Source organism: Dipodomys spectabilis, unplaced genomic scaffold (genome assembly GCF_019054845.1).
Source record: "Dipodomys spectabilis isolate Male_0828 unplaced genomic scaffold, ASM1905484v1 ptg000504l, whole genome shotgun sequence".
Lineage (NCBI taxonomy): Eukaryota > Metazoa > Chordata > Mammalia > Rodentia > Heteromyidae > Dipodomys > Dipodomys spectabilis.
In genome coordinates this window covers 1,970,119-1,997,500 of record NW_024871181.1, presented here as the reverse complement: position 1 = coordinate 1,997,500, position 27,382 = coordinate 1,970,119, and the positions used below count along the sequence as shown (strand labels likewise).

Genomic DNA, 27,382 nt, shown 5'->3' with positions numbered 1-27,382 from the left:
AGTCCCCCCGTCTCTCAGGGGACCTCCTCCTGCCCTACCGAGTTCATGGTGGGTGACTCTCCCTGCAGGTTTTGCTCAGAGGTCATTTCCTCCCTGTCCACTGGCCCCTCGCTGACCTGCCCCTCTGCTTGATGGTGCTGCTGGGGCGCTGGAGGTGTCATGGTGGTTCTCCTCCCTTTGTGGGGAGCGGGTCTCAGGGAGCTGTCTTGTCGCTGTACCCAGAATGGGCCCAGCATGGTGGGATGGGATGTGGGGAGGGGGAGATGGATGAATTAAGTCAAATGGTACAAGGATGAATTAAAATCGTACAATTCAAGGAGCCCCCTGCAGCCATGTTTCTGGAGGCACTGGGAGGCTGGGGGGGTGGTGGGGTGGTGGTGATGGTGGCTGAGTCTGTGCTGCTCACAGAGGTGCTACTATAGGACATTGAGGGGTCCTGATCCCCAGCTTCTGTATTTGGGGTGTCACCGGGGGCATTGGGGCTGAGTGGCAGGCTGGGCCTTGGGGTTGGCCTGCTCTGGTGGGCCTGGCGTCGGCAGAGCCCTGCTGACATTCCCCGGGTCACGGTTTTGGTGAGGTTTCACCTCTCCTCATTCCTTAATGGGGGTGGGTGGGTGTTCTATCTCCATGTTTCCAACAAGGCCACTGCGTGGCAGGGCTTGGGGGTCTCCCTGGGGAAGGCAGTTAACGTGTGGCGGATGCCGGCCACCCCCTGAGAGCCTCTGCTGGACCATCTACCCACATGGTTGCCACTGTGGCAGGCAGCCAGGCTCAGGAGTTCCTTCTGGAAGGTTCTGGCTGCTCCTACCTCTTTCTGTTGGGTCAGGTGGTTCTCCAGGTCTTGTACTTTCCTCCTTTCAGCCTCTAGTGCCTCCTTGGACTTCCTTTTCTCCTGGGCCACGCTGTTTTCCAGTGCCTAGGAGTCAGAGCAAAAGGTTTGGATGCTGCTCACCAAGTGGCCGAGCTGCAGGCATGGATGGGTTAACAATGCTGATGGTTAAAGCCGGGGTGTCATCCATGAGGAGAAGGGGATGGGAAGAGGGGAGGGCCCAGCCCCCCCCCTCCCCCACCCCCCCCACAGTCTGTCAGTGCTGAGGCCCATGCCGGGCCGGCCCTCGGCAGGTGCGGCTGGGGTGGCCCACAGGGTGACAGACTTGGGAATAAAGAGTCTGTGGAGGCTGGCTTTGAACTGTGATGCTCAGATCTCAGCCTCCTGCGTAGCTGGGATGACAGGCTGAGCACTGGTGCCCCGCTGTGTGCAGGAACCCAACCGTGTGCAGAAGCGGCCACACAACCTTTCCTGACTCATCTCCAACTGGATCATGATGTTGGCCCCGACTGAGTGTCCAGTCTTCAACTCCACGACTCCCTCCAGAGTCCCCAGGGCTCCCCAGAGCCGCCAAACCCAGCCCAGGACGAATGGCCCTGAGACAGTCAGTGCCCCACACCTTCCCGCTCCTCCCCTGCAGTTCCGAGCTTACTTCCATGGGGCTCCCCCCACCCCCACAGGCCCGCCCCTTACCTCCTGCTGGTAGGCCAGGCGGCTCTCCAGCTCCTGGACTCTGTCCTCAGCCGCCTCCAGCGCCTCCTTCGCTCTGCTTCTCTCCTGAGCGACACTGTTCTCCAGAGCCTGCGGGACAACAGCCCTTGCTGAACACAACGCGGTGGCCATGGCAGGAGGTGACTCTGCCAGCTCCGAGCCGTCCACCCTCCGCTCCTCCCCACGCCCCGGGGAGGGCTGGGGCAGCAAGGCTGTGGTGGTTCTAGGGTGGGTAGGTCCAGGGGAGACCCTTCCTGGACCCCGTCCAGCTCTGGGGCCTAGACTGGGGCTCAGGCTGACTCTACTTCCCCGGCTGGGTACCTTGTGGTGGGCCAGGCGGTTCTCCAGCTCTTGGACCCTCAGCTGCTCCTTCTCCAAGGCTTCCTTCCCTCTGCTTTTCTCTTGAGAAATAATGTCCTCCAGGGTCTGCACGTCAAGGACGTGTGTCGGTCAGCCCTGGTGACCATGGCAGGACTCGGGTCTCTGCCAGCTCTGCCCGGGACTGCTCATGTCCAGGGGTTTGGAGCAAGTGGCAGGGGCCTTGGATCCTTCCTGGCTGAAGAACCCGATAAGCAAGGCTCTAAGGACAGAGCCTGTTTCTCTAGCTTTACCATGGGGATGGCACTGGCCCTCCCGCACTGAGCCTAATGAATGTGGAGCTTTCTCACAGTGACAGCCCTCTGCCCCACTTAGCAGGTCAGGAGTCACAGCTTTAATGCCCAACTGGGGAGAAGTTGCACAAGCCCACTTAATGCTCAAGCCCGAGTTCTAAAGCAGGCTTGGCAACCTGTCCTAGGGCTTGAACTCAGGGCCTGGGTGTGATCTGTTAGCTTTTCGCTCAAGGCTGGTGCTCTACCCCTTGAGCCACATCTCCATTTCTGGCTTTTGGGTGGTTAGCTGGAGATAACAGTCTCCCAGAATTTCCTACCAGGCCTGGCTTTGAACTATGATCCTCAGAGCTCAGCTTCCTGAGTAGTGAGGATCACAGGCATGAGCCAGTGATGCCCGGCATTTGCTGTGAGTTTTCCCATTTAAGATTCACACACAACCTTCTCAAATTATTCATTCTCTTGAACTGGTGAAAAGCCACAGCACTGACTGGGAGCTGCTGAGCTCCCTCCCTGTCTCCAGCCCAGGCCCTCAGCACCCCACGCCCTTTGGGAAGGTCCAGTAGAGCAGGAAGTGACAGAGGCTGTCTTACTGCCTTCTCTTCCTTCAGAAACCGGATCTTGGTTTTCAGCTTCTCCTCCTGCTCTAGCTTCTCCTCATTCAGCTTCTCCTTTTCCACCAGGTGCTCCCGCAGCTTTTCCTGCAGCAAAGACTGCTGTGTTTCCTGAGAACTGTTGACCTTGACCTGAAGAGATGGAGAAGAGAAGTTAATGCTGAAGATTCTTACTTACTCTGACTGTGTGAAGGGGTGTGGTGGGATGAAGGGGAGAAGCGTAGACCAGTGGAGAGAAGCAGGGGGAGAATGCAGTCAGGAATGCAATGCATATGCTACAACATTCAGCGAAGTGAGGAAGCGGTGGGTTGGGAGGGATGGGTGAGAATGTTGAGAGGGGTGACATTGGTGGAGATGCACTGTACTCATAAACTGCTTTGTTAAATGGCATCACCTCTGGACAACTACTTAATGATAATGATAAAAAAGAGAGAACCTTGGCAAACTCTACTTAGCCTATTCAAGGCTAGGGGGAGTCATAGGATATTAAAAGGAGACTGAGAGCTGAGGATGGAGATTCTCAGCCCATCCTGGGCAGGAAAGTCTGTGAGACTCTTGTTATCCAATTATTCACCCAAACAAAACAAAACAAGCCAGAAGTGGTAGAGTGTGAGCCTTGAGTTGAAAATCTAAGAAACAGTGCCTAGGCCCTGAGCTCAAGCCCCAGTACATGTATGCACGCGCACACACACACACACACACGATATTAAGACTTTGAATTCAGGATGGAGACAGAATCTCAACTCTAGTTTCTTCCTGTTGCCTCTTCATTTAGAAAATGAACTAGACACTAGTTTTTTGTTTGTTTTTTGTCAGTCGTGGGGCCTGAACTCTGGGCCTGGGCACTGTCCCTCAGCTCTTCAGCTCAAGGCTAGCGTCCTACCACTTGTTCCACAGCACCACTTCCGGCTTTTTTCTGCTTATGTGGTGCTGAGGAATCGAACTCAGGGCCTCATACATGCAAGGCAAGCACTCTACCACTGAGCCAGCTTCCAGCCCCCTAGACACTAGTTTTTTTAGTAGTGCTTAATTCATGGTAGGTGCTCAGTAAGAAGCTGAATATTTAGTCACTGCTGGCTGGGTGAGAGAAGCAATGGGCTGGAAGACAGAAGGAAGTTCTGGCTTCGTCTTGACAATCTTCCCAGTTTGCTGTGTGACAACCTAAGGTCACCACCTCTCTGGGCGCTGCAGTCCATCTCCGTGGAAGGAGGAGGATGGGCTGGGCCAGGGGCTGCCAGATCTGGTCCAGTGCCTGCTTTTGTTTTTGTAGAATTTCACTGTGTGTATTGGAGCCACACACATTTCCGTTATCTGTGGCTGCCTTCCTTACTGCCATAGTGGGCTTGAACAGGCATGATGGGGACCGTAGACAGGTGGCTAAGATATTGACTCATTGGCCCTCAGCAGACAGTTTGCTGACTCCTGGCCTCAGGTCGCTGCAGGTGATTGGAATGGCAGCCCTGACCCTCCAGCCTCCCTCTCTATCTGGCTTTGCCTGCGTAACCCTGTCCCCTGACCTTGAACTTAGCCACGTGACTTGTTGGGCCAATGGGATGATAACAGAGGATTTGAAAAGCACGACCTGATTGGCTCGGGGAACACACCAGGCTGGCTTGCTAGAGGAAGGAGGCCTTGTGGAGTAGACCAGAATCCCTCCACTGAGGCCAGCCAAGCTCGGCAGAGCCAGGTGCCGACCCTGGGTATGTGCACAGGAGACTGACGTTGAGTACCATTGAGGCTTTCAACGATCCAATCCTTAATCCCCTTCTCTAGACCCAGTCATTCCTCTAACCTGCTGCCCTCACCATGCAGCTGACTCTTCTGCTGCACCTTAAAAATCCGATGGTATTCAATCTCTGTGTGGCTTTTTCACTCAAGGCTAGAACTCTACTTTCCACTTTGTGGCCGTTCGTTGGCCATAAGAATCTCAGATTTGTTGATCGGGGCTGGCTCTGAATCACAGTCCTCAGATCTCAGCCTCCTGAGCAGCTAGGATTAGAGGTGTGAGCCACCGGTGCCTGGTCCTTTTTGGCATTTTGGCCAGACAGGGGCAGTGCCCTGTGGGGTCTCTGCCTTCCTGTTTGGATCCCTTTGTGTGCACATGGGGAAGTGGAGTCACCTGTTGGAAGATGCGGTGTGCCTTGGTTGCAGAGCAAGCACAGATTTCAAACACACAGTGGTACACAAATGCCCCGGGGAAAGCTGACATGAACTTGGAAGAAAAAAAAGAATTTAAAAGAATTACCTGAAGTTCCTTAGTCTGGCTTTTAATTTTTTTATAATGCTCCAGAAGATAAACCAGATACAAGGAGAACCCTTAAAAAGAGAGAAGTGGGGAAAAGGTAAGAAGGAATCCACCTCCTTGGGGCTTTGCATAGTGCTTGTTTCCTGTTTTCTTCTGAGCTATGGCCACACTGTCTCAGCCTTCCTGAGTGCTGGGATTACAGGTATGCGCCACCATACTCAGCTTTGTGTAATGGCTTAACATAGTCTTCAGACAGGTGGATGCAGGCCCCACAGCCCTCCCATGGGGACAGCAGGAGCTGCTGTGCAACTTTGTTAATTTACTTAGCATTTTGGGGCAGGACTGGGGTTTGGATTCAGAGCCTCACACTTGTTAGGCAGGCTGTCTACCGTGGAGCCGTGCCTCCAACCCTTTCCTGTGCTGGCTATTTTTGAGATATGGTACTGCTTCCTAACTAGAGACATGCCTGGGCAAAGATATGCATCCCACTGTAGCCTGGATGACAGGCATGCACCACTATACTCAGCTATTGGTTGAGAATGAGGATCTCATGAGGTTTTGTGTCTGGCTTCAAATCTGGATTCTCCCAATCTCAGCCTCCCTCGTAGCCAAGATGAAGGGCATAAGCCACTGGTGCTGTCTCCAACTTTTTAAGTAGGCTAATAAACTCTGGTGGGGTCAAAGCAAAGTCTTTTTTGAGATGGGAAATGAAAATCCATTAAGAGAACACTTACCTTTCTGAGGGTCCACTGGTATTGTGTAGGCAGAATTGTGAATTAGGAGGGGAAGAATGATGGCTCCTTCCCTCAAGCCAACTCCTAAATCCTGGGCCAACTAATGTACCTTACACAGCAAAAGGGTCTTTGTTCAGAGGCTTAGGTTATTTTTGTTTGTTTGTTTCCTTTTCCCTGTACTGCTCCTGGCGCCTGAACTCAGGGCCTAGGTACTGTCCCTGTGCTTTTTTGCTCATGGTTAGTGCTCTAATACTTGAGCTGCAGCTCTACTTCTGGAGCTAAGAGTCTCACACACTTTCCTGGTTAGCTAGGATTACAGGTGTGAGCCATTGCTATCTGGCAAGTAATTCCCCACCTCCTCCCTCGCCCCCCCCCCCCCCCCCCCCCCGGGTATGATATAGACCATGCAGGCCTCAAACTTGCAATCTTCCTGCTTCTGCTTCTTGAGCAGAAGCTCAAGGGATTATAGGTATGAACCGTCATGCTTGGCAGGTGAAAGATTGAGATGCAGGTTTATCCTGGACTCTCTGGAGAATCTAGTATGAGCCCATAGATTAAGATCTTTCCATTGTAGAATTGGAGGTTAAGAGTCTATTGGACCTTCCTCCCATCCCCCCAGGCTGGCTTTGAAACTCAGTCCTCCTGAGTAGTTAGGATCTCTAGGTGTGAACCACCAATGCCTGCCTAGTTTCTCTCTTCTTAATGGCTAGACAAAACTTCATTGTTTTGTGTAGACACGCCCTTTCTTCTTTGTTCACTCATCACCTGATGGGCACCTGGGAGGGCTCCACAGCTTGGCTATTGTGAACAGCAATGCAGTAAGCATGGGCATGCAGGTCTCTGTCCCATGCCAATGACATTCATTTGCACAGATGCCTGGGGCTACAGCTGTGTTATATGGTGCTTCTAGGAGGAGCTCCTACGGAGGAGCCTCCGTACTTATTTCCATAGTGGCTGCATTCACTGACAGCCCACCAGCCGCGTATAAGGGTTCCTTCACCTCCTTCCTTCCCCCGACAAACCTTCGTGGTTTGTTTTCTGGATGATGGCTGTTCTGACAGAATTACAACAGAATCTCAGTTTCATTTTGATTTGGATGCAGGACGTTTCTTTTTTAGGGGCCGTTTGTTCTTTTGAGAACTGTTCAGTTCATCTGCCCATTTATTAATTGGATTGTTTGTTCTTTTGGTATTTAATTTTCTGAGTCCTTTGTATCTATATTCTGGCTATTAGTCCCTTGTCATAGAAAAATCAGACAACAATTTTCTCTTTCTAAGGCCATTTTTTTCCCTTGGCCGCAGAAGACTTTTAATTTGACGCAGTCACCTTTGTCAGTCCTTGCTCTTATTCTCAGAGCTACTGCAGTCCTATGCATTGTCTGTGCCTGTGTCCTCCAGTGTTTTCTGCGTAGTTTTGTAGCGTCAGGCCCTGCATTAAAAGTCTTTGCTCTATGTTGAATCATTGCCGTACCGAGTGGGAGAGAAGATATAGTCTCAGTCTTGCGCACGTGGACATCCCGTGTTCCCAGCACCATTTTTGGACGAGTCTGTCTTTTCTCAGACGTGTGTTTCTGGAGACTTTGTGGAGAATCAGGTGGTTGTAGCCGTGTGGGTTTATTTCTAGGTCCTCTATTGGTGCCCTCCTTTGCTGTCTGTGTCCAGATTTTCTTTCAACTACCATGCAATGTTTAACGATGGCTCTGTAGTATAAGTTGAAATCAACCAGGTGCTGCGGGGCCTCTGGCATTGCTCTTTTGGCTATCCAGTCTTTTGTACTTCTGTATGAATTTTTGGATTCCTTTTTTTAAAATTTTTTTTTTTTTGGCAGTGCTAGGGTGTGAACTCCTCGGGCCTTGCACTTGCTAGGCAGGTTCTATACCACTTGAGCCATACTCCCAGCCCTTTTTTAGTTATTTTTTTTTCAGCTAGGATCTTCTTGCCTGTGCTGGTCTCAGACCATGAGTCTCTAAATGCAGTCTCCTGTACAGCTGAGATATAGGGACATACCTCCATCACCAGCTTGCTTGTTGAGATGAGGTCTTAGGAACTTTTAGGGGGACTGTAGTCCCCCCAAGCTTTTGGGGGAGATGCAGCACATGTTGTAGGAGTCACAGAGCTTCCTTGGATGGCTGGTAAGGGAAGAGAGAAGCAAGGCAGAGGTGCTTGGGGGTGAGATGAGGGTCGGTTGTGGCAGGCAGGGAGCCGTAGCCTGAAGTGTGGAGATCTGATTTAAACGCCACAGGAAGGTGAGGAGTGATCCCAGCCTAGGTGCCTGGCCCTCTGCTGGGCGAGGAGAGTGCCATGCCCGCAGTGTCCTGCCATCGCCCCACCAGAAGGATGGGGTGTATGGCTGGGCAGGGCCCGGGCTCCAGGCAGAGTGACTGTGGGGGCTGAGACAGCACAGGCTCTTCACTGTAGCCCATCGATGAGGGGGACTGCCAGCCCGCTCGCCTGCCTGTGCCCCGCTCAGCGCTCAGTGGTGCCTCTGGCAACTTTCTTCTTCTTCCTCTTCTTCTTCCTCTTCTTCTTCCTCCTCCTCCTCCTCTCCCTCCTCCTCCTCTTCCTCCTCTTCTTCTTCCTCTTCTTTCTTCTTCTTCTTCTTCTTTCCTCCTCCTCCTCCTCCTCTTCCTCCTTCTCCTCCTCCTCTTCCTCCTCCTCCTCCTCTTCTTCCTCTTCTACATTTAAAGATATGTGTGTCTTGGAGAGTTGAGAATGGGTGGTTTACCCATTGAGTGTGGAGAGAGGCCTTTTAATCGCCACAAGACCTTGCAGGAATAGACAGGAACATCCAGAGCGTGCAGAGAAAGAAGTGTTTTTGTGGCCAGCATCAAAAGGTGGACAGGAAGGGGTGGGCAGAGGACAGACCTGCATGCCACCCCCCGCCGCTTTCAGCAGCCTCTCGGCCTGTCCCACGGTGAGCAGCCTGCCCCAGGGCAACTCCCAGGACACTTCGATTACTTCTGCTCTGTCCAGGAGGCCTGGCTCCCTGGGGACCTGTCTCAAGATGGCAGCCTCGCTTGCCATGTGTGTGTCCCTGTCCAGGGTCCTCTTTCTCAGAGGCAGGGAGAGGAATGGTCTGGAGGAAGGACTCGGGTTGGGTCCCAGAGGGGCCACCTGGAGCTGGGATATGAGTCTAGAAAGGGTCGTCCAGCTTTTGCCCCACTGAGGGAGGGTGAAGGAGCTGCCAGGTGGTCTGGGCAGGGTTGACGATGGCTCTGGGTTTGAGGTCGGGCTGTGCTGTGGAGTACACTGCCGTCTGCCGGCCTTCACTGGGGAGACCAAGTGAGACCGGTACCCACTGGAGGCTGCTGACCACAGGAAGGCTGGCCATGCCAGAATGAGGATCGCCGGGAGTGCACGCCCACTTTACACACGGGCTAGCTGAGCCACAGAGAAGCCAAGGGGCTTCGCCTGCCAGCAGGAGTCACAGCACTGAAGTTCATTCACTGGTCGGTGGGTGGGTCTCAGAGCTTGAACTCAGAAACATCACGGGAGAACCCAATGGGTCTGGTGTCTCAATGTCTCCACCAGGCTTGGCTGGAAACTTCATCACGCCGTGGTCCACAGTGGAAGGGAGGAGATTTGGGGTGGATGGAGCCACAAGGGTGGGGGTCCCATGAGGGCTGTAGTGGGCATGCAGGAGGAAGAGACCCACACTGTGTCTCTCATGGGGTCACCCCTCCCCTGAGACATGGGATTGGGCCTTGCCACCTGCCAGGCCAGCGCCTCGGGGCCGGAGCTTCTAGAACTGCGAGAGACAAGGCTTTCTTCGCCCAGTTGAGGGTGTTCTGTCACAGACACGCAGGGACAGACAGGTAGCTCAAGCCCAGGAACACCACCACCTCGGCTCTCTTCTTGCCCAACACAGACAGGACCTGTGTTGTGAGAGACGGGCGTGGGCCAGGCACCCTCTTGTGTCCCGACGGGATTATGTGGGGATCAGAGATCTCAGCCCTTGTCCTGACCCTGCCAGCTCAGAGTACTTAACGCCGAGTCCTGCATCCCTTCCTTAAAATGAAGATAGCGGAAGCACCTGCCTCATTGAGCACCAGGGACAGAGGCACACAACTCATGAAACACCTGGCACCGAGCAGCTAAGCACTTGGGAATAAAGCACCTGACACAGAGTGAAGGCCCCAAGGACACAACCACAGCGCTTAGTACCCAGGAATAAAGCATAGAGCTAAGTACTTAGGAATGAAGCACCTAACACAGAGCCAAGTACCGAGGAATCTCTATATGACAGTCCCTTGGTAGTGGTGGACACGGAGGTGCTCGGGGTTCATAGGTGGTGAGGAGTGGTAATATGAGGTATACCAGATCTCCTACCATCTCCTCTTTTGTGCCCTGAGGAGAGAACAAGTCCTGCTTACAGAGCAGATGTGAGGAAGAACTGGCACCAAGCATGAGGCACGCTGAGTATGGCTTACTGAATCTGTGTGCTCAGTAGTGAAGAATGCCTGCATTTACCTCCACTGTCCTCATCACCGTCACCACCACCACCACCACCACCACCATCACCATCATCAGCACCACCACCACCATCATCACCATCACCACGACTACCACCACCATCACCATCATCATCATTACCACCACCACCACCACCACCACCATAACCATCATCATCACCATTACCACCACCATCACCATCATCATTACCATCATCATCACCACCACCATCACCACCAACAACAAATCATCATCTCTACCATCACCACCACCACCATCACGACTACCACCACCATCACCACCACCGTCACCATAATCACCACCACCATCACCATCACCACCACCACCACCACCACCATCAGCACTACCACCATCATCACCATCACCACAACGACCACCACTACCATCATCGTCATTATCACCACACCATCACCATGACTACCACCACCACCACCATCACCATCATCATCACCACCACCATTACCACCATCAACAACAAAATCATCATCTCTACCATCATCACCACCACCATCACCATGACTACCACCACCACCATCACCACCACCATCACCATCATCACCACCATCACCACCACCAGCACCATCACCATCATCATCATTACCATCATCATCACCACCACCATTACCACCATCATCAACAAAATCATCATCTCTACCATCATCACCACCACCATCACCATGACTACCACTACCACCATCACCACCACCATCATCACCACCATCACCATTATTACCTTCACCATCATCACCACCATCACCACCACTTTTACCAACACCACCATCACTCTCTCTTCCTTCTCCTCCTCCTGGTACCGATGGCCCTGTGGTGGCCAGTAGTAAAGAATATAGAGAAGATCTAGCATATCCATTTCCTTGAATCTTGAACTGGGTGAGGTGCATGTCCTCTTCTGTGGTGTGGATGAAGGGCGGGCTCTACGTACAAACCTTTCTGATTTGCTGTTCTTTTTCTCCCTGCATCTTGGGAGCCAGGAATTATAATCACAGAAGCCACCAGACAACTGCTCCACCGGCAGTGTTCCACAGAACGTTCCAAGAGGCACTAGTTGGGGGTGCAGGAAGCAAGGACAGCTGAACTTTGGGAACACGCAGAGACTGGTTTGGTGTTGCTCAGATCCTGTGACTCTGAAGTCAGGGAAGAAGACTGGCAAGTCTGCACACAGTCTTTCTCAGGGTTTCTGCTGTTGCTGGTCTGACAGCTTAACTTTACAGACATGTTTCTTCACAGTAATGTACAGGGAGACTACAGACATGGGTGTCAATGGTCCAGAGGGTGGAACATCTGTTGCCAGGATGGATGAGGGGCTGCGCTGTGAGAGTTGCAATCTGCGAATGATGACAAGTTGGTCCATGCTTCAGCTGGCATCTGCCACGATGACAGCAGCAGTGACCGGGAGCACTGGTGGGACTTCCCGCCCCTCCTCCCTCTGCCCTGGCCCTCACTGGCCTCTCCTTGCCATAAAGAAGCCTAGCATTTACCAACAATTCGGCTGCTTTTCACTCCTGTGTAATTTTGAAGAACTCTGTACCACCTGCTGGACTGCTCTGGAAATACCCTGGCTGGGAGGCTGAGCAGAGTGTAAACACCACCCTCTGGTCTCACTGCTGCAGCCAGCATCACAGGCACCCAGCTGCCCTAGAGGACACTTCCCACGGGAAGGCAGCAGTCTCAGAATGTTGGATTTCCTCAGGTGTTAAAATTCTTTCTCAGTGGTATTATGCACATCTGTGGTTTTATTCATCCATCCACCCAACTACCATCCATTCATTCATCCAGCCATCCATTCACCCAACCACCATCCACCCACCCATCTATCCATCCACTCATCTACCCATCCTTTCACCTGCCCACCCATCCACTCATCCACCATCCATCCACCTACCTACCCATCCATCCACCCGTCCACCCACCATTCATCCATCTTTCTACCCATCCTTCCATCTGTCTATCCATTCACCAACCCACCATCCATCCATCCACCCACCTACCATCCACACATCCATCTATCTGTGTCCACCTATCCACCCACCCCCATCTATCCATACACCCACCTATCTACCACTCACCTTTCATCCATCCATTCACCTGTCTACCTCCTATCCATCCATCTACCCACCCACCATCCATCTGTCCACCCATTTATCCATCTACCCATTCATCTATCTATCCATCCACCCATCCATCTAACCACCATCCATCCATCCATCCATCCACCATCCGTCTGTCCATCCATCATATAAACATCAGTGAGGCAGCTGGGTACTTCCCTGGCACTAGACACATTGCTATCATCCATTTCTAGACAAAGCACCCAGGTGCAGCAGCCCCCAGGCCCCTCATCTTGGATGTCTTCCAGGCCCTTACACCTGGGCCTGACTCTGGGCTTCAGTGAAGGCATCACATCTGTTGTTTTACACGTGCCAGACACTTAGAAGCTATGTGAGCCACTTTTCCTCTGCAGCTTCCCTGGTCACCATGACCCATTCCACGGCAGAGAACTGTTAATTTCGCTTAGTAGCCCCAGAACTTCCTCTCACTCCATCCCCACGGCAGCTACCATCACTCCTAATGCCAGCCTCCTGCCTGGATTCCCTGTGCTTGAGTCTGGACACCTTGCAGTGTCCTTTCCACATGTGTCAAGATGAATGCACCCCTGCCCCACAGGGTCCTTTCTTGAGCTCTTTCAGGGCTTTCTTGCTGCTGACTTTACCAGCCTGAGATTTTTTTTTTCCTCAAGGCTAACACACTATCCCTTGAGCCACAGTTCCACTTTTGGCTTTTTGGTGGTTAATTGGAGATAAAGAGTCTTGTGGACTTTTCTGTCAGGGCTGGCTTTGAAACGTGATCTCAGATCTCAGCTTCCTGAGTAGCTTGGATTACAGGTATGAGCCACCAGCACCCAGCCATCAATACATTTTAAATCTCTCTATGATCTTAAAAGGTGATGGTGACTCCTCACAAGTTCTACTTTGTAGGTGAGGAAATTGAGGTGCACAGAGAGAGGGTAAACAGCAAGGCTAGAATCACACAGCTCTTTCCACAGAAAAATGCCACATTTCCCAATGTCACAGCAGTTATTGCTAAGCTAGACAGGAGCTAGCCTAATTCTGATGTAATTTTTTTGTTGCGTCTGTTATCCTTTTACTTTCTTTATAATGATGACCCACCTTTTGTTTTTGGTACTAGGTACTGAACCTCAGGTCTTCATGCTTTCTAGAGTCTACAACTTGGGTCACACCCCTAGTTCTCTTGCTTTTTTTTCTCCCATAGTTTGTTTCTTAGATCAGGTCTTAGATTTTGATCCTCCTACCTCCACCTCCAGAATAGCTGGGATTACAGGTGTGCACCATCACACCTGGACTATGTGGTGGTGTTTTTATTGTTTTTTTAAAAAAGGAAAGTCACTTTCCAACCCAAATGAGTCTGGACCGAAGAAGGGAACACTCAGCCACATACCCACAAAGGCTTCTAAACAGACGAGCCATCTGGGGAAGACTCATGGTGACATCTTAGAGTCAGTCCCATGTCTAGGAGAGGAAAAGCCCCAATCACCTTTGTCATTGTCAGAGAGCTGGATGCCCATATCACTGAGGAGCTTCTCCACTTCCTCCACCCAGGATACGGAGAGGCTCAACACATCCAGGCTGATTTTGTGAAGCCCGGACACAGGTGGCCTCATGTCCAGGCGCCGGAGGAGGTCCAGCTCCCGTCTCAGGTCACTGCTACGGCAAGACCTTTTCATGCAAGCCTGAAAATGGACAAGGACATGAAGAACCTACACCCCACGGCAGGAGTGGCACCACAGAGGCCTGCAGGAAGCAGAGTTACAGACCCACCCCTGGGCAGGCAGAACTCAGGCCGGTGGGCCCTGAGATGGCTCAGTTTTGAGTGGTTTTGGTTTGTTTTTCTTTTGGGGGGTGGCTTTTTTTTTTCTCACATGCCAATTGGACTTTGGATGAGTGGAGAGAACTCCCTCTTAGGCTGTGCAATCCTTAAATCAAATCACCAGTGACAATTTGGCTGAAATGAGAAGCAAATCTGGCTATTTCTAGCTGTCACAATTTGCAGAGACCGGTGTGCAAGCTAGCCACCAAATATGAGTTTCTGGTGTTTTGAAAGAGCTCTGACAAGCCAGCATCTGCACTAGCTCCCAAATAGCCACTGCTGATCTCACGGGAAAGCAGAAGCAGCTGCCTGCCCCGACAGCTCGGGGTGTGTGTGTGTGTGTGTGTGTGTGTGTGACCCCGCACACATCCGGGGTGTCAGTTCCTCCTTGCTCAAGGGGCAAAGGAGGAGGAAACAGCGCTCGTGGCTGGGCCAAAAAAAGAAACGCAGATGGCAAGCAGGAACAATTCTTCAGCTTTTCTGGAAAGCACATGACAGGTATATTTTTAAATTAAAAAAAAAAAAAACGGGGGGGGGGAGTTCCCAAAGTCAGTAGCCCTCCCCTGAAACATGCCAAATCTTAGGGTCTTCATTTCCTTTATATGAAATGATGTAGTCTTTGCATAGATCATTCTATCAGTCATTATTATTTGCATATGATGTCTTCCTGCAGGGCTGGGGCGTGGCTCAAGTGGTGGAACACCTGCCTAGCAAGCTCAAGGTCTCGAGTTCAATCCCCAGGATTGCCAACCTCCCTCAAACCATCCTCTTGTATACTCTGAGTTATCTCTAGATGATTTATAATGCCTAACTCAATGCAAAGGATATGTTAATAGTTGTTATACTGCATCGTGTGGGGAATAATGGTCAAGAGCGACATGAAAGGCCCTAGGTTCTATTCCTAGCACAGCATAAAATGAATGAATGAATGAATGAATAGAAAAAATAAAGAAAAAAGTTGGTATATGTTGATATTCTTCATTAAGGATGAATTATTATTATTTTTGTATGTTAGAGTCCTGGGGCTCAAACTCAGGGCCTTGTTCTCTCTCTTGGCTTATGTCCTCATGGCTGGTGCTCTACTACTTGAGCCATACCTCCAGCCTTGATTTTTGCTGGTTACTTGGAGATGGAATTTCACAGATTTTTCTTCTGCCTGGTCTGGCTTCAAACTACCCCTCCTCCAGATCTCAGCCTCCTGAGTAGCTAGGATTACAGGTATGAGCCACGGATGCCTGGTTTGGATACATTTTTTTCCTTAATATTTTTGATGTGCTGTTGGCTGACGCCCTGGATGGGAATGCTCAGGCATTTTTCCTTGGTCACTTTAACTTTACCTATAGGCATTCTCAGGCCCCTCTCTGTAGAAATGTTTGTGCCCAGCCCGCCCGAGTCGCTGCAGCGCCCTCCCGTGCACACACGCGTATCATGGGCACAGACTTGAGTGAAGGGGCACCTGGCAGCTGTCCAGCTGTGTCCTCAGCTTCTCAATGCCCTCCACCATCTCCTCCTGCTTGAAGCTGCTGAGTGGTGTCTCCTGCAGGCTCCACTTTCTCTGTTGGAAGCTGAGGCTGTCTTCGGTGATCTGCATGATCTTCTCCATCAGCTGGGGAGAAGAAAGGGAGGGGAGAGAGGTGCTCACAGCACAGTGCTCTGGGACACAAGGATCAGAGGGCTGACATGCATGCTCCCAGCTCAGCACAGCGTGAGGAAAGTCCCAGCATAAAAGAGAAGCTTGTTTCTGTCACCAGAACACAATGTGGTCCAGGATTAGAGGTTATTCGTAGGTGTCAAAGGCCTCTATTGTTGCTCTGAGTTTGTTCTAGATCTTTCTGTATTCATAGAGGAGACTCATGACACACAGCCCCCAATGCTCTGGGTGCCTAAGCAGGTCAAGTTCTCCTGTCCCAGGCAAGAGCATCCGTGTGTGTGTGTGTGTGTGTGTGTGTGTGTGTTTTACTTTGTCTGTTTTGTGTTGATACTGGCACTTGAACTCAGTGATGTCCTTGAGCTTTTATACTCAAGGTTGGTGCTGTGCACTTGAACCATAGCTCCACTTCTGGTTTTCTGCTGGTTAAGTGGAGATAACAGTCTCATGGACTTTCCTGGCCAGGCTGGCTTTGAATTGTGATCCTCAGATCTCAGCCTCCTGAGTAGCTAGGATTATAGGTGTAAGCCACCAGTGCCTGGCATTTTCCCCTTCCTCTGTGGAAAGAACCCACAGACTAAGATGAGGTGATCCCTTAGCTCACAACAGTGGAACTTCAGCATGTGCATGCATGTAACCAGCATGTGTGGTGACCAGCAATGGAACCTGATGGCCAAAATAGATTTGCACAACGCTCCACGCCAGTTTAATTGGCTTTTTGCTTCAAAAGCCAGGAAATCCCGTCAAATCAAAACAAGTCTTGATGGTGTGGCAACAGTGTGAGAAAATATGAGCAAGCAGCACAAACAGAAGCATATGGTCCGGGGTCTGGCACGCAGATCTGGGGAAGGCACCGGAGGCAGGGGGGAGTCTCGCTAACCTGCTGGTCGGTGATGGGCTTGTCCTGGAACGGCTTCGTGCGCCCGAAGATGGCTTTGATGACCTGGGTTCGGAAGTGCTCCAGCTGTGGCACAAAGGGAGAGCCGCAGGTTGGGGGTTGGGGGGGCAGAGGCAAGGCTGGGGGTGCCATGTGCACCCTGGGATGCAGGAAAGCCCCTCAGAAGGGTCTGCACACATGGATGGCCACCCAGTGTTATGCGAAGTGCAGAGAAAGTGCCCTGCCATGGAAGGAAAGAAAGCAGTCAGCTTTGTGTGCCTCAGGCAGGCTCGTGGGAGCCCGTCCAGGCGCATGGCCCGCGGGCTTTCCGTGGCCTCGCTACTGCCCATTTTCCAATGGGAAGTCTGGCCCTGAGTGCGACTCTTTGATTGGTAGGTTGGCACCGGACTGTGAAGTGCCTACGGCAGCTGTCATCAGCCATGGGAGAGGTGTGTGTCCTCAGGCTGTCCCCGCCTTCCACCCTCAGTGGCCCTGAGAGCCCAGCGCAGTGCCTGGGCTGCAGTCAGCACGCAGAATTGGGTGCTGAGGCCGAGGGTCTGGGCTTCAGTTCCCGCAGCAGCGCCCCATGCCCCTGTGTGTGGTTGGAACCCCAGGGAAGGTTGATACAATCACAAGTCCTGGGGTGAGCGGTGGGGTGGGGGTGGGGGCAGGCTCCATCAGAAGGTCCTGGAAAAGAAGCCAGTCTGTCTCTGGGGTTTTCCCACACAGCTGCCTCTGGCCTGCATTTGTGGTCTATTGGAAAAATGTATTCCTTAAAGATACAGAGCCCAGAGGCACCCAAAGGGCTACTGAGTCCCTGTGAAAGACAAGGGGTCCCAGGACCCAGGAGTTCACAGCACACGGGGGTTCTAGGAAGCCAAAGGCACCACTGATGTCAGAGAGCCAGCAGGCCTGGAGACATGAGGCCTCCAAGCTGCCCTCTGGCCATAGGGCCCAGCGGAGTCAGCTAGGCTCTCTGTCCTGCAGGGCTGGGTGCTGCAGGAGGTGCAGGGGAGGGGTGGCAGTAGGCTCTAACACCTGTTCAAGAGACAGCACATGATTGTTTAATTTGTGTGGGCCCCTGGGAATCTGAGCAGGGACAAGGCCTTGCTATTGCTTGGACAGCAGCAAATGAGGACAGGATGGTGTGGAAGGGTCCTTGAAGAACGTTGCTTCTTCTTTTTTTTAAATGAATACTGGGATTTGAACTCAGGGCCTTTGCATTTGTGTGGCGGGTGCTCTACCACTTGAGCTATACCTCCAGCCCTCAACTGTGGTTCTGATGACTCTTTTTGAGAATCTGATGAGTGGCATGGTGAACTCTTCCCTCAGAAACAGAAGCTCTCATGCACATACTCTCTCTGTCTCTGTCTGTCTGTCTGTCTATCTGTCTGCCTGTCTGTCTGTCTGTCTGTCTCTCTCTCTCTCTCTCACACACACACACACACACTTGTTGTCCTGAGGAGTGATGCTCCCTGAACTCGTCTCCCATCTGCTCCACCCATCCCCAGAAGCTCTGCCACCTCTCCTGGCTGTCCTGGCAGAGTCTCATATGGAAGGCTCAGGTTGGAGGTGGGCTTCCTGGTGGAGGAAAGCATGGACCAGGCTAAGCAGGCTCCTCTTCCTCTTGGGCCCCACCGGCCAGCTGGCGGCAGGAAACCCTGGGGGACATGGGACGTGCCTACCTGACCTACTGCCCTTTCCAAATTGGTTTTAATGAGGCCCTCTCGGTTCCCCATTTCTTGCAGTTGAAGCAATTTCTTTCTGGAATCTTCCTGAAGTTTCTCTTCCACCTGCAATGACGATGAAAGCATTCGCGGGCTGCTATGGTGGTCCGAGTGCATTCTAGGGACAGCTCTGAGGAGGTATAATGGCTGTGTGTGTTTGGGGGGGGATCCCCCAGGGGTATGGGCAGTTGCAGCCCATGTGGCAGGAGCCACAAGATGAATATACAGTTCACAAGGCTCCGTGGCCGGGGCCAGGCCCTGTGGCTAGGGCTGGCTATGGTTGGAGCACCCTGCCAACCAATCAGTTATTTAGTTTTAACTAATCTCAGTACCCTGGCACAGCCCCTCATGAGCACTGTGACTTCAGGAAAGTCTCTTCATGGGGCCTTGCCTGATGGGATGCAAGCACTGGCAGAGTCATAGGGGTGAAGGGTGTCTGGTGGCTGGGGCTGGCTGTCACCTCTAAAAGGTAGGTGGGAGTGTCTCCAGGTAGGGGAGGTGGGACCTGCACATGGGGGTGTGTGTGTGGGAACTCGGTAAGTGGCACTATTGGGGACACTATTCTATTTGTTGTCACCATGTGTAGTGCACTCACAGTTGGAAACTGCTCTAGGACACCTGCTAAGCAATGGCTAGTAAATAACTGCAAATTGCAAGGTGTGTAAATGGGGAAAAAGCAGCTGCAGTGGGGGGTGGGGGTGGGGGAAGCAATGTTATGGGGCTGGAAGGACTGGCTGCTTAATCTACTTGCTTGGGCAGCAGCAGGACAACTCTGTAAAGCTAAGAGTGTTCAATGCTACCCTCTGCTGGCCATGGTGAGACACTGCAGCCTCTCCATTCACTTAAAAATTTGGAGCCAGTAATGAGGCTTGAATTCAGGGCATTAAAATCAGGGCGTTAAGCTATTGCTTATCTTGCTGTCCCCCTCCCCCGCCCCCATGCACACACAAGGCTGGTACTCTACCACTTGAGCTATTCATCCACTTCTGGCTTTTTGCTGGGTCACTGGATATAAGAGTCTCACAGATTTTCCTGCCTGGGCTGACCTTGCACAGCAATCCTCAGATTGTCTCCTGCGTAGCTAGGATTATAGGTATGAGCCACTAGCACCCAGCTTCTGTTTACTTTTTTGTTGTTGTAGTTGGTTGTGGGGCTTGAACTTAGGGCCTGGGTGCTGATCCTGAGTCTCTTTGTGCTCAAGGCTCTACCAATTGAGCCATAGATCCACTTCCAGTTTTTGAGTGGTTAATCAGAGATAAAGGTTTCATGGAGACTTTCCTGCCCGGGCCCACTTTGAATCCTCAGATCTCAGCTTCCTGAGTAGCTAGGATTACAGGCGTGAGACACGGGTACCCAGCTTCTGTTTACGTTTGAATGAAAATTACTTAAGCACCTGGGGAACTAGGGCTCCCCTGGAATTGAGGGAAGTTCACCTCAGTGAAAAGATTATGAGGCCGCAGAGGGGCCCCACCGAGGTAACAAAACACCCAGACAAGCCCTTTAGAGCTTTCCTCTGCACAGATCAGGACCCGGTGCCTGGAGAGCGGCGCCCCCTGCAGGGCCACTCAGCTCTCTGAGATACAGCCCCAAGTCCAGGCTCACCCTGGCTCCTACTGCCCCATGTGTTTACAGAGCTGTGCAAACAGAGCCCATCCTCTGCCTTTGGCTTCCCTGTGCTCCTCATCTGAAAAGGGGTCTCCCCGAATCCCAATGCCAAGCGCCAGAACTGCCGTCAGCAGCTTCCCTGCTTCCGCTCTGCTGCCCGGCCTCACCGTGCCCATCCATCCTCTTCCTCTCAACCGGGCTCCAAGTGGCCCTTATCAGTGCGCTCAGTCCTCAGAGATTTGTGAGTTCCTACCCTGTTTACCCTCTGGACCGTGATATAGGGCCCCCTGCTGCCGGTTTATCCCCTTCTAGAATGTTCTTCATGATACTGTGAGAGTCACCAAGCTGCCAGCAACACCATTGGTGGTGAGGTCTCCTCAGATGAGCACTGTCTGTGTCTGACCAATGTGGCTAGGAAGTCCAGGGGTCTAAACAAAGCTTCTCGCTTAGTGAAGGCATTACAATTTTACATTTTATTTGAAGTAAGTCTTTTCAGATATTTTACATTTTATCATTTATTTAGTTTTAAATAATCTCAGTATCCTGCCTACATTGTGGCAGCACTGGGCTTTAAACTCAAGGCCTTCTTGCTTACTAGGTAGATGTCTACCACTTGAGCCATACTTCCAGATATAAAATTAAGTTAAAAAGATAAAACTGTAGAGGAACTAAAATTTAAACTGTACTTAAATTCAACGTTAGCATTTACATGGGGCTACCAGGTGTGCCACAGGGGCAAGTCAGAGAGACTTGGCTTCTAGTCCTGGCCATCTGGCTCTGAGCCCTCACCTCACCACGCCCTTGGCTGTGAAACAGATTGCTGAGATAACGTTTGGCTCTCTAATAAATAACAACCCCAGTCCTATCACTGATGTGAACTAAGGCCTCAGCACCTCTTGCTGCCTCCCTGGAACACAGCTCTTCCACACATGGAGGACATCAAAGATTCATGAAGCCCATATGAATTCTAAGTAAGATGAAAATGAATCCACATACATAAAAATCACCATAAGACTGCCTGAAGTCAAAGAAAGAGCAAATCTTAAAAGCAGCCTGAAAAAAGACATTTGTAAGAAAGTGGAGGAATGAGGCTGACAGCTAACTTCTTAGTGGAAGCCATGGAGGCTGGGAGACAATGATGTAATGAAAAAAGGATGTACTTGCCAATTAAAATTCAGTGATTAGCTAAAACCTCCAAGAATGGAGGTTAAAACAGGCCTTCATGCTGGGCACTAGTGGCTCACACCTGTAATCCCAGCTACTCAGGAGGCTGAGATCTGAAGATTGCAATTCGAAGCCAGCCTGGGCAGGAAAGTGCATAAGACTCTATCACCAATTAAGCACTAGTAAACCAGAAGTGGAGCTGTGGCTTAAAGTGGTAGAGCACTATCCTTGAGCAAAAGAGCTCAAGGACAATGCCTAGGCCCTGAGTCCAAGCCCCCTGGCCAACAACAACAACAATGGACCTTCACATTCATTTTTATTCTCTCTCTTTCACACACACACACACACACACACACACACACACAAATTCACCATCAGCAAAGCCACACTAAAGGAAACCCCTGAAGGATTTTCTCTAGGCAGAAGAAAATGATCCCCGGTGGATAATGACAGATGGAGAGCTCATTCATCTAATGTGTGGATAGAACCTGGGCTATATGAAGACACTGGTCCTCCCAACCTGTGGCTTCAATACAGAGAGAGGTATGGAGGATTCTGAGTCTGTGTGGATGGGTAGGGGGCAGGTGTAGTCTCCAGGTCACTGAGGCATCATAGAGGAGGATGAAATCTTAGTGAACACTGCTTTGGTAAGTCAAAATGCATACCACACTCTTTAGAACCACCACTGAGAGAATAGTAAGAGAAAAAACCTTAATATATTCTTTCGTGGTAGTACTGCTAAGGAGGTGCTCTACCACTGAGCTATGCCTGCAGCCTTTTTTGTACTGGTTATTTCTGATATAGGGTCTGGCTTTCCACTGTGTATGCACCTGGACTCTGATCCACCTATTTTAGGCTTGAAACCATGTCTAGTATCTTGCTGTTAAGATGGAGTCTCAAGGAATTTTTCTACCTGGACTGGTTCAAAACCATGATCCTCCCAATCTCATCCTTCCACACAGCTCAGGAGGACAAGTGTGATCCACTCTGCTCAAATATCAGCCGAGAAGGGGTCTTGAGAACTTCTCTGTCTCTGTGCTGCCTCAAACTGTCATCCTCCAGATTTCAGCCTCCTAAGTAGCTAGGCTGACAGTTGGAAGCCAATGGTACCAGGTTAAGTATTGGATTTTGATAGTTGAATGAATACTATTTTTCATTGTTCATAAATAGTAAAAGAGTGAAAAATCTCCAAGTTAATATAGGAAAAAATGAAACAGTAAAAACTTATCAGCTCAAAGGAAGGCAAGAATGGAGAGGAGGAGGAATAGCTGGCACTAAGGAAAAAGATCAATTTAAGCCCAAACATAATAGCAATTACATTATCCACTAGGAGACTAAAAGACAAAGATCAGCAAACTGGATTTTATATGCTCTATCTTCCCCTAAAGCAGGATTGACAGGAAAAGTTGTGAAAGTAATCAAAAGAAAGTTAGCATAGCTGATGAACAAGCTCGATCAATGACCCAGTGGATTTTTGATGGAAGAACACTATAAGATGACCATCTGGTGGTGGTCAGAAGTTTGCTTAAGTTTTGAGTATTACAATGGTCAATTTCCATGCACCTAGTAACGTAGCCTCAAAACACACAAAGCAAAAATTGGCAATATAAAAAATAAAACATAAATTCCACAGTCAAGATGATATGTTTTATTTTTAAAGAAACACATCACTCTCAATGACTGACAGAACATGTAGACAAGAAAATAAATAAAGGAACCCATGATTTGAACATTCCTGGGAAACTTGACCTCAAGGGCCCTGTGTAGAACACTACCTCTGAGACTATCAGATGAATAGTCTTTCAAGGACATATGTGACCTCATGCAGGCCATTAGCAAGTCTCAACATCAAAGGACTGAAACCACACAGAAGCTGTTCTCTGGCCTCGGTGTGAAAAGCTATAAATCAATAACCAAAGGTTAATCAGAAAGTCTTCATACATTTAGAAATGAGTAAATAATTTTCAAAACAAACCATGAGCCAAAGAGAAAAAAACAAACACTGGTACCTGAAAAATACAGCTATCTGAGTAATGATGAAAACACTCCATCCTAATACTTTATAGAAGGCAGTTAAAGCCGTGTTTAGAGGAAAAGTAATAGCCAGGAAGCTATTCCATGTTAAACACACACACACACACACACCCAAAAGGAGAAAGCAAGTCATTGAGAATGTAAGTACTTGGCTGGGTGAAGTTGATGAAGCCAGGGGTTGAATAGGTTTCAGATGCTCCCGTTTCCAATTTTGTTCTCTTGAAAGGTTTTTTTTTTTTTTTAAAACTTGGGTCAGTTCTTTTTTTCTTGAGGAGCTGGGGTTTGAACTTGGGGATTCAGCCTATGAGGTGGGTATTCTACTACGAGTCTCTGTCAGCCTGGGATCATTTCCTTTCTTGGTAAATTTTGCAAATATTCATTGAGTCATCTGTTAATTTTTCTGATTCCTATCAGATTTTCACCAGACTTAGGTCCGCCATTGTGGACTTTTTGCCTTCATGTCTGTCAAGGCCATCTTCTACAATAATCATATTTAAACTTTTTTTTTGATATTTGACTCTTCTCTCAATTTTTAGTCAATAAATATTAGTTTTTAAACTCAATCTGCTCTTTTGGTTGGTTTTATTTTGCTAACCCTACTTAAGTCTGTTCAACTTCTGTAGGTTTAAATAATTATTGACAAGATGCAATTTGTCAGACAGGTCTTGTCTAATATGTATTTTAGCTTGTAAAGTTTTTTTTAAAATTTTTCTTCAGTACTGACTGGTTTAAACTCAGATCTCTGGAACTGACCTTGGACTATGATTCTTCTACTTATAACTCCTATGTAACTGGGATTACAGATATGTGCCACCATGCGTGGTTTATTTATTGAGATGAGGTCTCACTAGTTTTTGCCTGGGCTGGCTTGAAACCCTAATTTCAAATAGCTAGGATTACAGGCAGAGCCACTGCAACCTGGCTTTAGTTTATAAAGTGTTACTGGTTTTAGCTTAAAGTAATATTCTGACAGTTACACTAAGTAAGAACTGGAGAAAAATACTAGGCATTTGCGGGGTGGTGGTGGTGTAGTTCATTCTTGAACAAGTCTCCCTCTATCATGGGATTTGTTCTTATTTCAGTGACAGCAATCTTGTCATCAAATAAAGCCAATGATTCAAATGGAGGGATTATAGTTGTGTCTGACCTGCTCAGGACCCTGTGTGCCTTTCAGTTTAGAACTTAAAAGAATAAGCCAAGTATTGGTGACTCACGCCTGTAACCTAGCTACTTAGGAGGCTGAGATCAGAGGATCACAGTTGGAAGCCAGCCCGGGCAGGAAAGTCTGTGAGGATTCTTATCTCCAATAAACAACTCAGAAAAAGTCAGAAGTGGCACTGTGGCTCAAGTGGTAGAGCACTGGCCTTGAGCAAGGAGAGGCTCAGGGATAGCATCTAGGCCCTGAGTTCAAGCCCCAGGACTGACAAAAGAAAAAAAGATTTTAAAAACACATCCAGCCCATCAGTACTCCTCAGTTGGTTACATTGGCAAAGAAGTGACAGGACTTTCTGTGTCCCTGTGCTGTCCAGTGTGGCGGCCGCCAGGCACAGGTGGCTATGGAGCATGTGTACTGTGGCACTACTGGTTTCATTTAGTTAACGTGGCAGGTGCCCTGTGTGGCTGGTGCCCATTGGGCTGGCCAGCACAGCAATTGGAATCAACTGGAATCAACGCTTCAAGTCTGGCCACTGGAGCTCTATCTCCCTATCCCCCATCCGCGTGGCCTGGGGTAACTTCTTTACCAGCTCCAGAAGCTGTTTTCTCATCTATGAGAGGGGCGATACCAGTGTCCACCACAGGGGGCGCTGTGAGGAGAGAGGGGATGCCGGGCCTGGCCGGCCCCGCCTACCTTGCTCTTTTCACGGAGGGTCCTGGAGATTGTGTTCTGTTCATAACTGCTCTTCTTCAGCTCCTCTCTCAGCCTCCTTATTTCCTTCTCCATGTCTTGTATTTGCTGGAAAAGTTTGCACCAGAAAAGTCAACCCCGGAGCAGGGACAGCAGGAGCGCCCTCCCGGAACCAAAGGTCATGATCCTCTGAACCCCATCATGGGGCTCATTGAAGGGGAGACATGGCCTTCCACCAGCTCACTTAGCTCCTTCCTGGACAGAGCCGCGCAGGAGAGCCAACTTCCCCTCCCATTAAGGTGCTAACAATGCTGAAGGAAGGAAAATATTAATTTCTTCTTCTTCTTTTACTGGGACTTGAACTCAGGGCCTGAGCTTTTCGTGCAAGGGTGGTATTCTATACCACTTGAGCCAAAGCTCCGCTTCTGGATCTTTGGTGGTAAGTTGCAGATAAGAGTCTCATAGACTTTTCTTTCTAGGCAGGCCTTGAACCACAATCCTCTGATCTCAGTCTCATGAGTAGCTAAGTTTACAGGACTAAGCCACTGGGGCACAGTGGAAAATACTGTCTTTTTTTTTTTTTTTGCCAGTCCTGGAGCTTGAACTCAGGGCTTGGGCACTGTCCCTGAGCCTCTCTGTGCTAAAGGCTAGCACTCTATTACCTGAGCCACAGTGCCACTTCTGGCTTTGTCTCTTTATGTGGTACTTCAAGTGTGCTAGGCAAACACTCTACCACTAAGCCACGTTTCCAGCCCATGAAGTGCAGAATAAATCCTGGGATACTGGTGAAATCCCTTTTTTGGGGATGGGGGGAGGGGATAGAGTTTTTGAGATAAACTGACATAAAAAAGGGCCAATTATATAGAAGCCTAGAGCTGTCTTTTTTCCTCTTTGAGACAGAGAAGAATTGCCCTACATGAAGTGTTTTTTCTTGGTGGTCCGGGAATGGAGGGTGTAATGGACAGGGCTCAAGCAGTGGAGGAAACACATTTTAATAACTCTCCTTTTTCCATCGCTCTTATTATTGGTTTGTTTTTGTTGGTCATGGGGGCTTGAACTCTGGGCCTGGGCGCTGTCCCTGAACTCTTTAGCTCAAGGCAAGCACTCTACCACTTGAACCACAGCACCACTTCCGGCTTTCTGGTGGTTAATTGGAGATAAGAGTTTCATGGACTTTCCTGCCTGGGCTGGCTTTGAACCGGGATCCTGAGATCTCAGCCTCTAGAGTAGTTAGGATTACAGGCATGAGCCACCAGCGCCCGGCTTTCTGCTCTTATTTTTATGGCTGTTTTCCAAACAGGGCAAATGCTAACTGGGTACTAGTGGCTCATGCCTATAAGCCCAGCTATTCAGGAGGCTGAGATCTGAGAATCATAGTTCAAGGCCAGCCCAGGAAGAAAAGTCATCTCCAATGAACCAGCAAAAAGCCAGAACTAGAGCTGTGGTTCAAGTGATAGAGTACCAGCTGTGAGTGGAAAAAAAAAACTAAGGGACAGCATCATCTAGGCCTTGAGTTCAAGCTCAGTACCAGCACAAAAAAACAAACAACTAAATTAATACATACATAAATAACACACGAGGCAAATGCAAAACATTTTTTTCTTTTTTTGTGATTAGTATCCTATTGATGCATTTAAATAAAAATGCCTTTGGAAGAAGCTGTGTTAGCAACTGGGAAGTATATGGTAGCCAGCTGGCCACTAGCCTGTCCCTGTCCCTGCTCAGCCCTAGGGCCAAGTCGTGAGGAAAATGGAGCCAAGTTCCTGGAGCACCCTGGGAGAGCCATCCCCCACTTCCAGTTCTTCCTCTTGTTGGGGCTTTGGACAGCAAGGGAGAATTTTAAGAGTGCTCTACAGAGCACACACACCCGAGGCCTTGTGGTTTTGGCCAGGCTCCCATTGGGAACCCAGGGGCCACAGCCTCATTTTCCTGTGCGTGCTTCTGAAGAAGGAAGTTCCACTTACATTTTTGCAGAATTTTAACTCTTTCTCCTGGGCTTCATGGTGCTCCTTTTGGACCTCTTCCTTTCTTAACTCTTCTTTCAGATCTGTGCACTGTGGAGACAAAGGCCAGCAAGCTCCAGGTGCCATGCTGGCCACCTTGGTGGGGGGCCAGGGCATTTCCTGCTGAACCATGCCAGTGGCACAGCCTGATTCCAAAGGCCAGACTAGCAGGCTGAGATCTGAGAATCCCAGTTCAGAGCCAACCCAGGCAGACAAAACCTGCAAAAATCTAGTAGTGGAGGTGTGGATCAATGGTAAAGCACCAGCTGTGTGAGAAAAACTGAACAATGGCGCGAGGTCCTGAGTGCTGGCCCAGTGCTGGCACGGAAGTCCTCCCGGGCGGCTGCTCCCGGGCGTGGGCG

General features: G+C 50.0%; 1 protein-coding gene across 1 annotated transcript in view; it reads right to left on the bottom strand.

The window, feature by feature from the left end:
* Fhad1 (forkhead associated phosphopeptide binding domain 1) overlaps positions 1-27,382 on the bottom strand; it is a 92,497-nt gene that overhangs the window by 30,633 nt on the left and 34,482 nt on the right. Inside the window, exons 9-19 of the mRNA XM_042669712.1 lie at positions 26,982-27,071; positions 25,021-25,125; positions 18,327-18,434; positions 16,645-16,728; positions 15,573-15,722; positions 13,784-13,979; positions 5,008-5,078; positions 2,742-2,894; positions 1,862-1,966; positions 1,523-1,630; positions 809-916 (exon numbers count right to left, since the gene is read on the bottom strand). Coding sequence (XP_042525646.1) covers positions 809-916; positions 1,523-1,630; positions 1,862-1,966; positions 2,742-2,894; positions 5,008-5,078; positions 13,784-13,979; positions 15,573-15,722; positions 16,645-16,728; positions 18,327-18,434; positions 25,021-25,125; positions 26,982-27,071 — 1,278 coding nt within the window. The remainder of the gene's footprint in view (positions 1-808; positions 917-1,522; positions 1,631-1,861; positions 1,967-2,741; positions 2,895-5,007; positions 5,079-13,783; positions 13,980-15,572; positions 15,723-16,644; positions 16,729-18,326; positions 18,435-25,020; positions 25,126-26,981; positions 27,072-27,382) is intronic.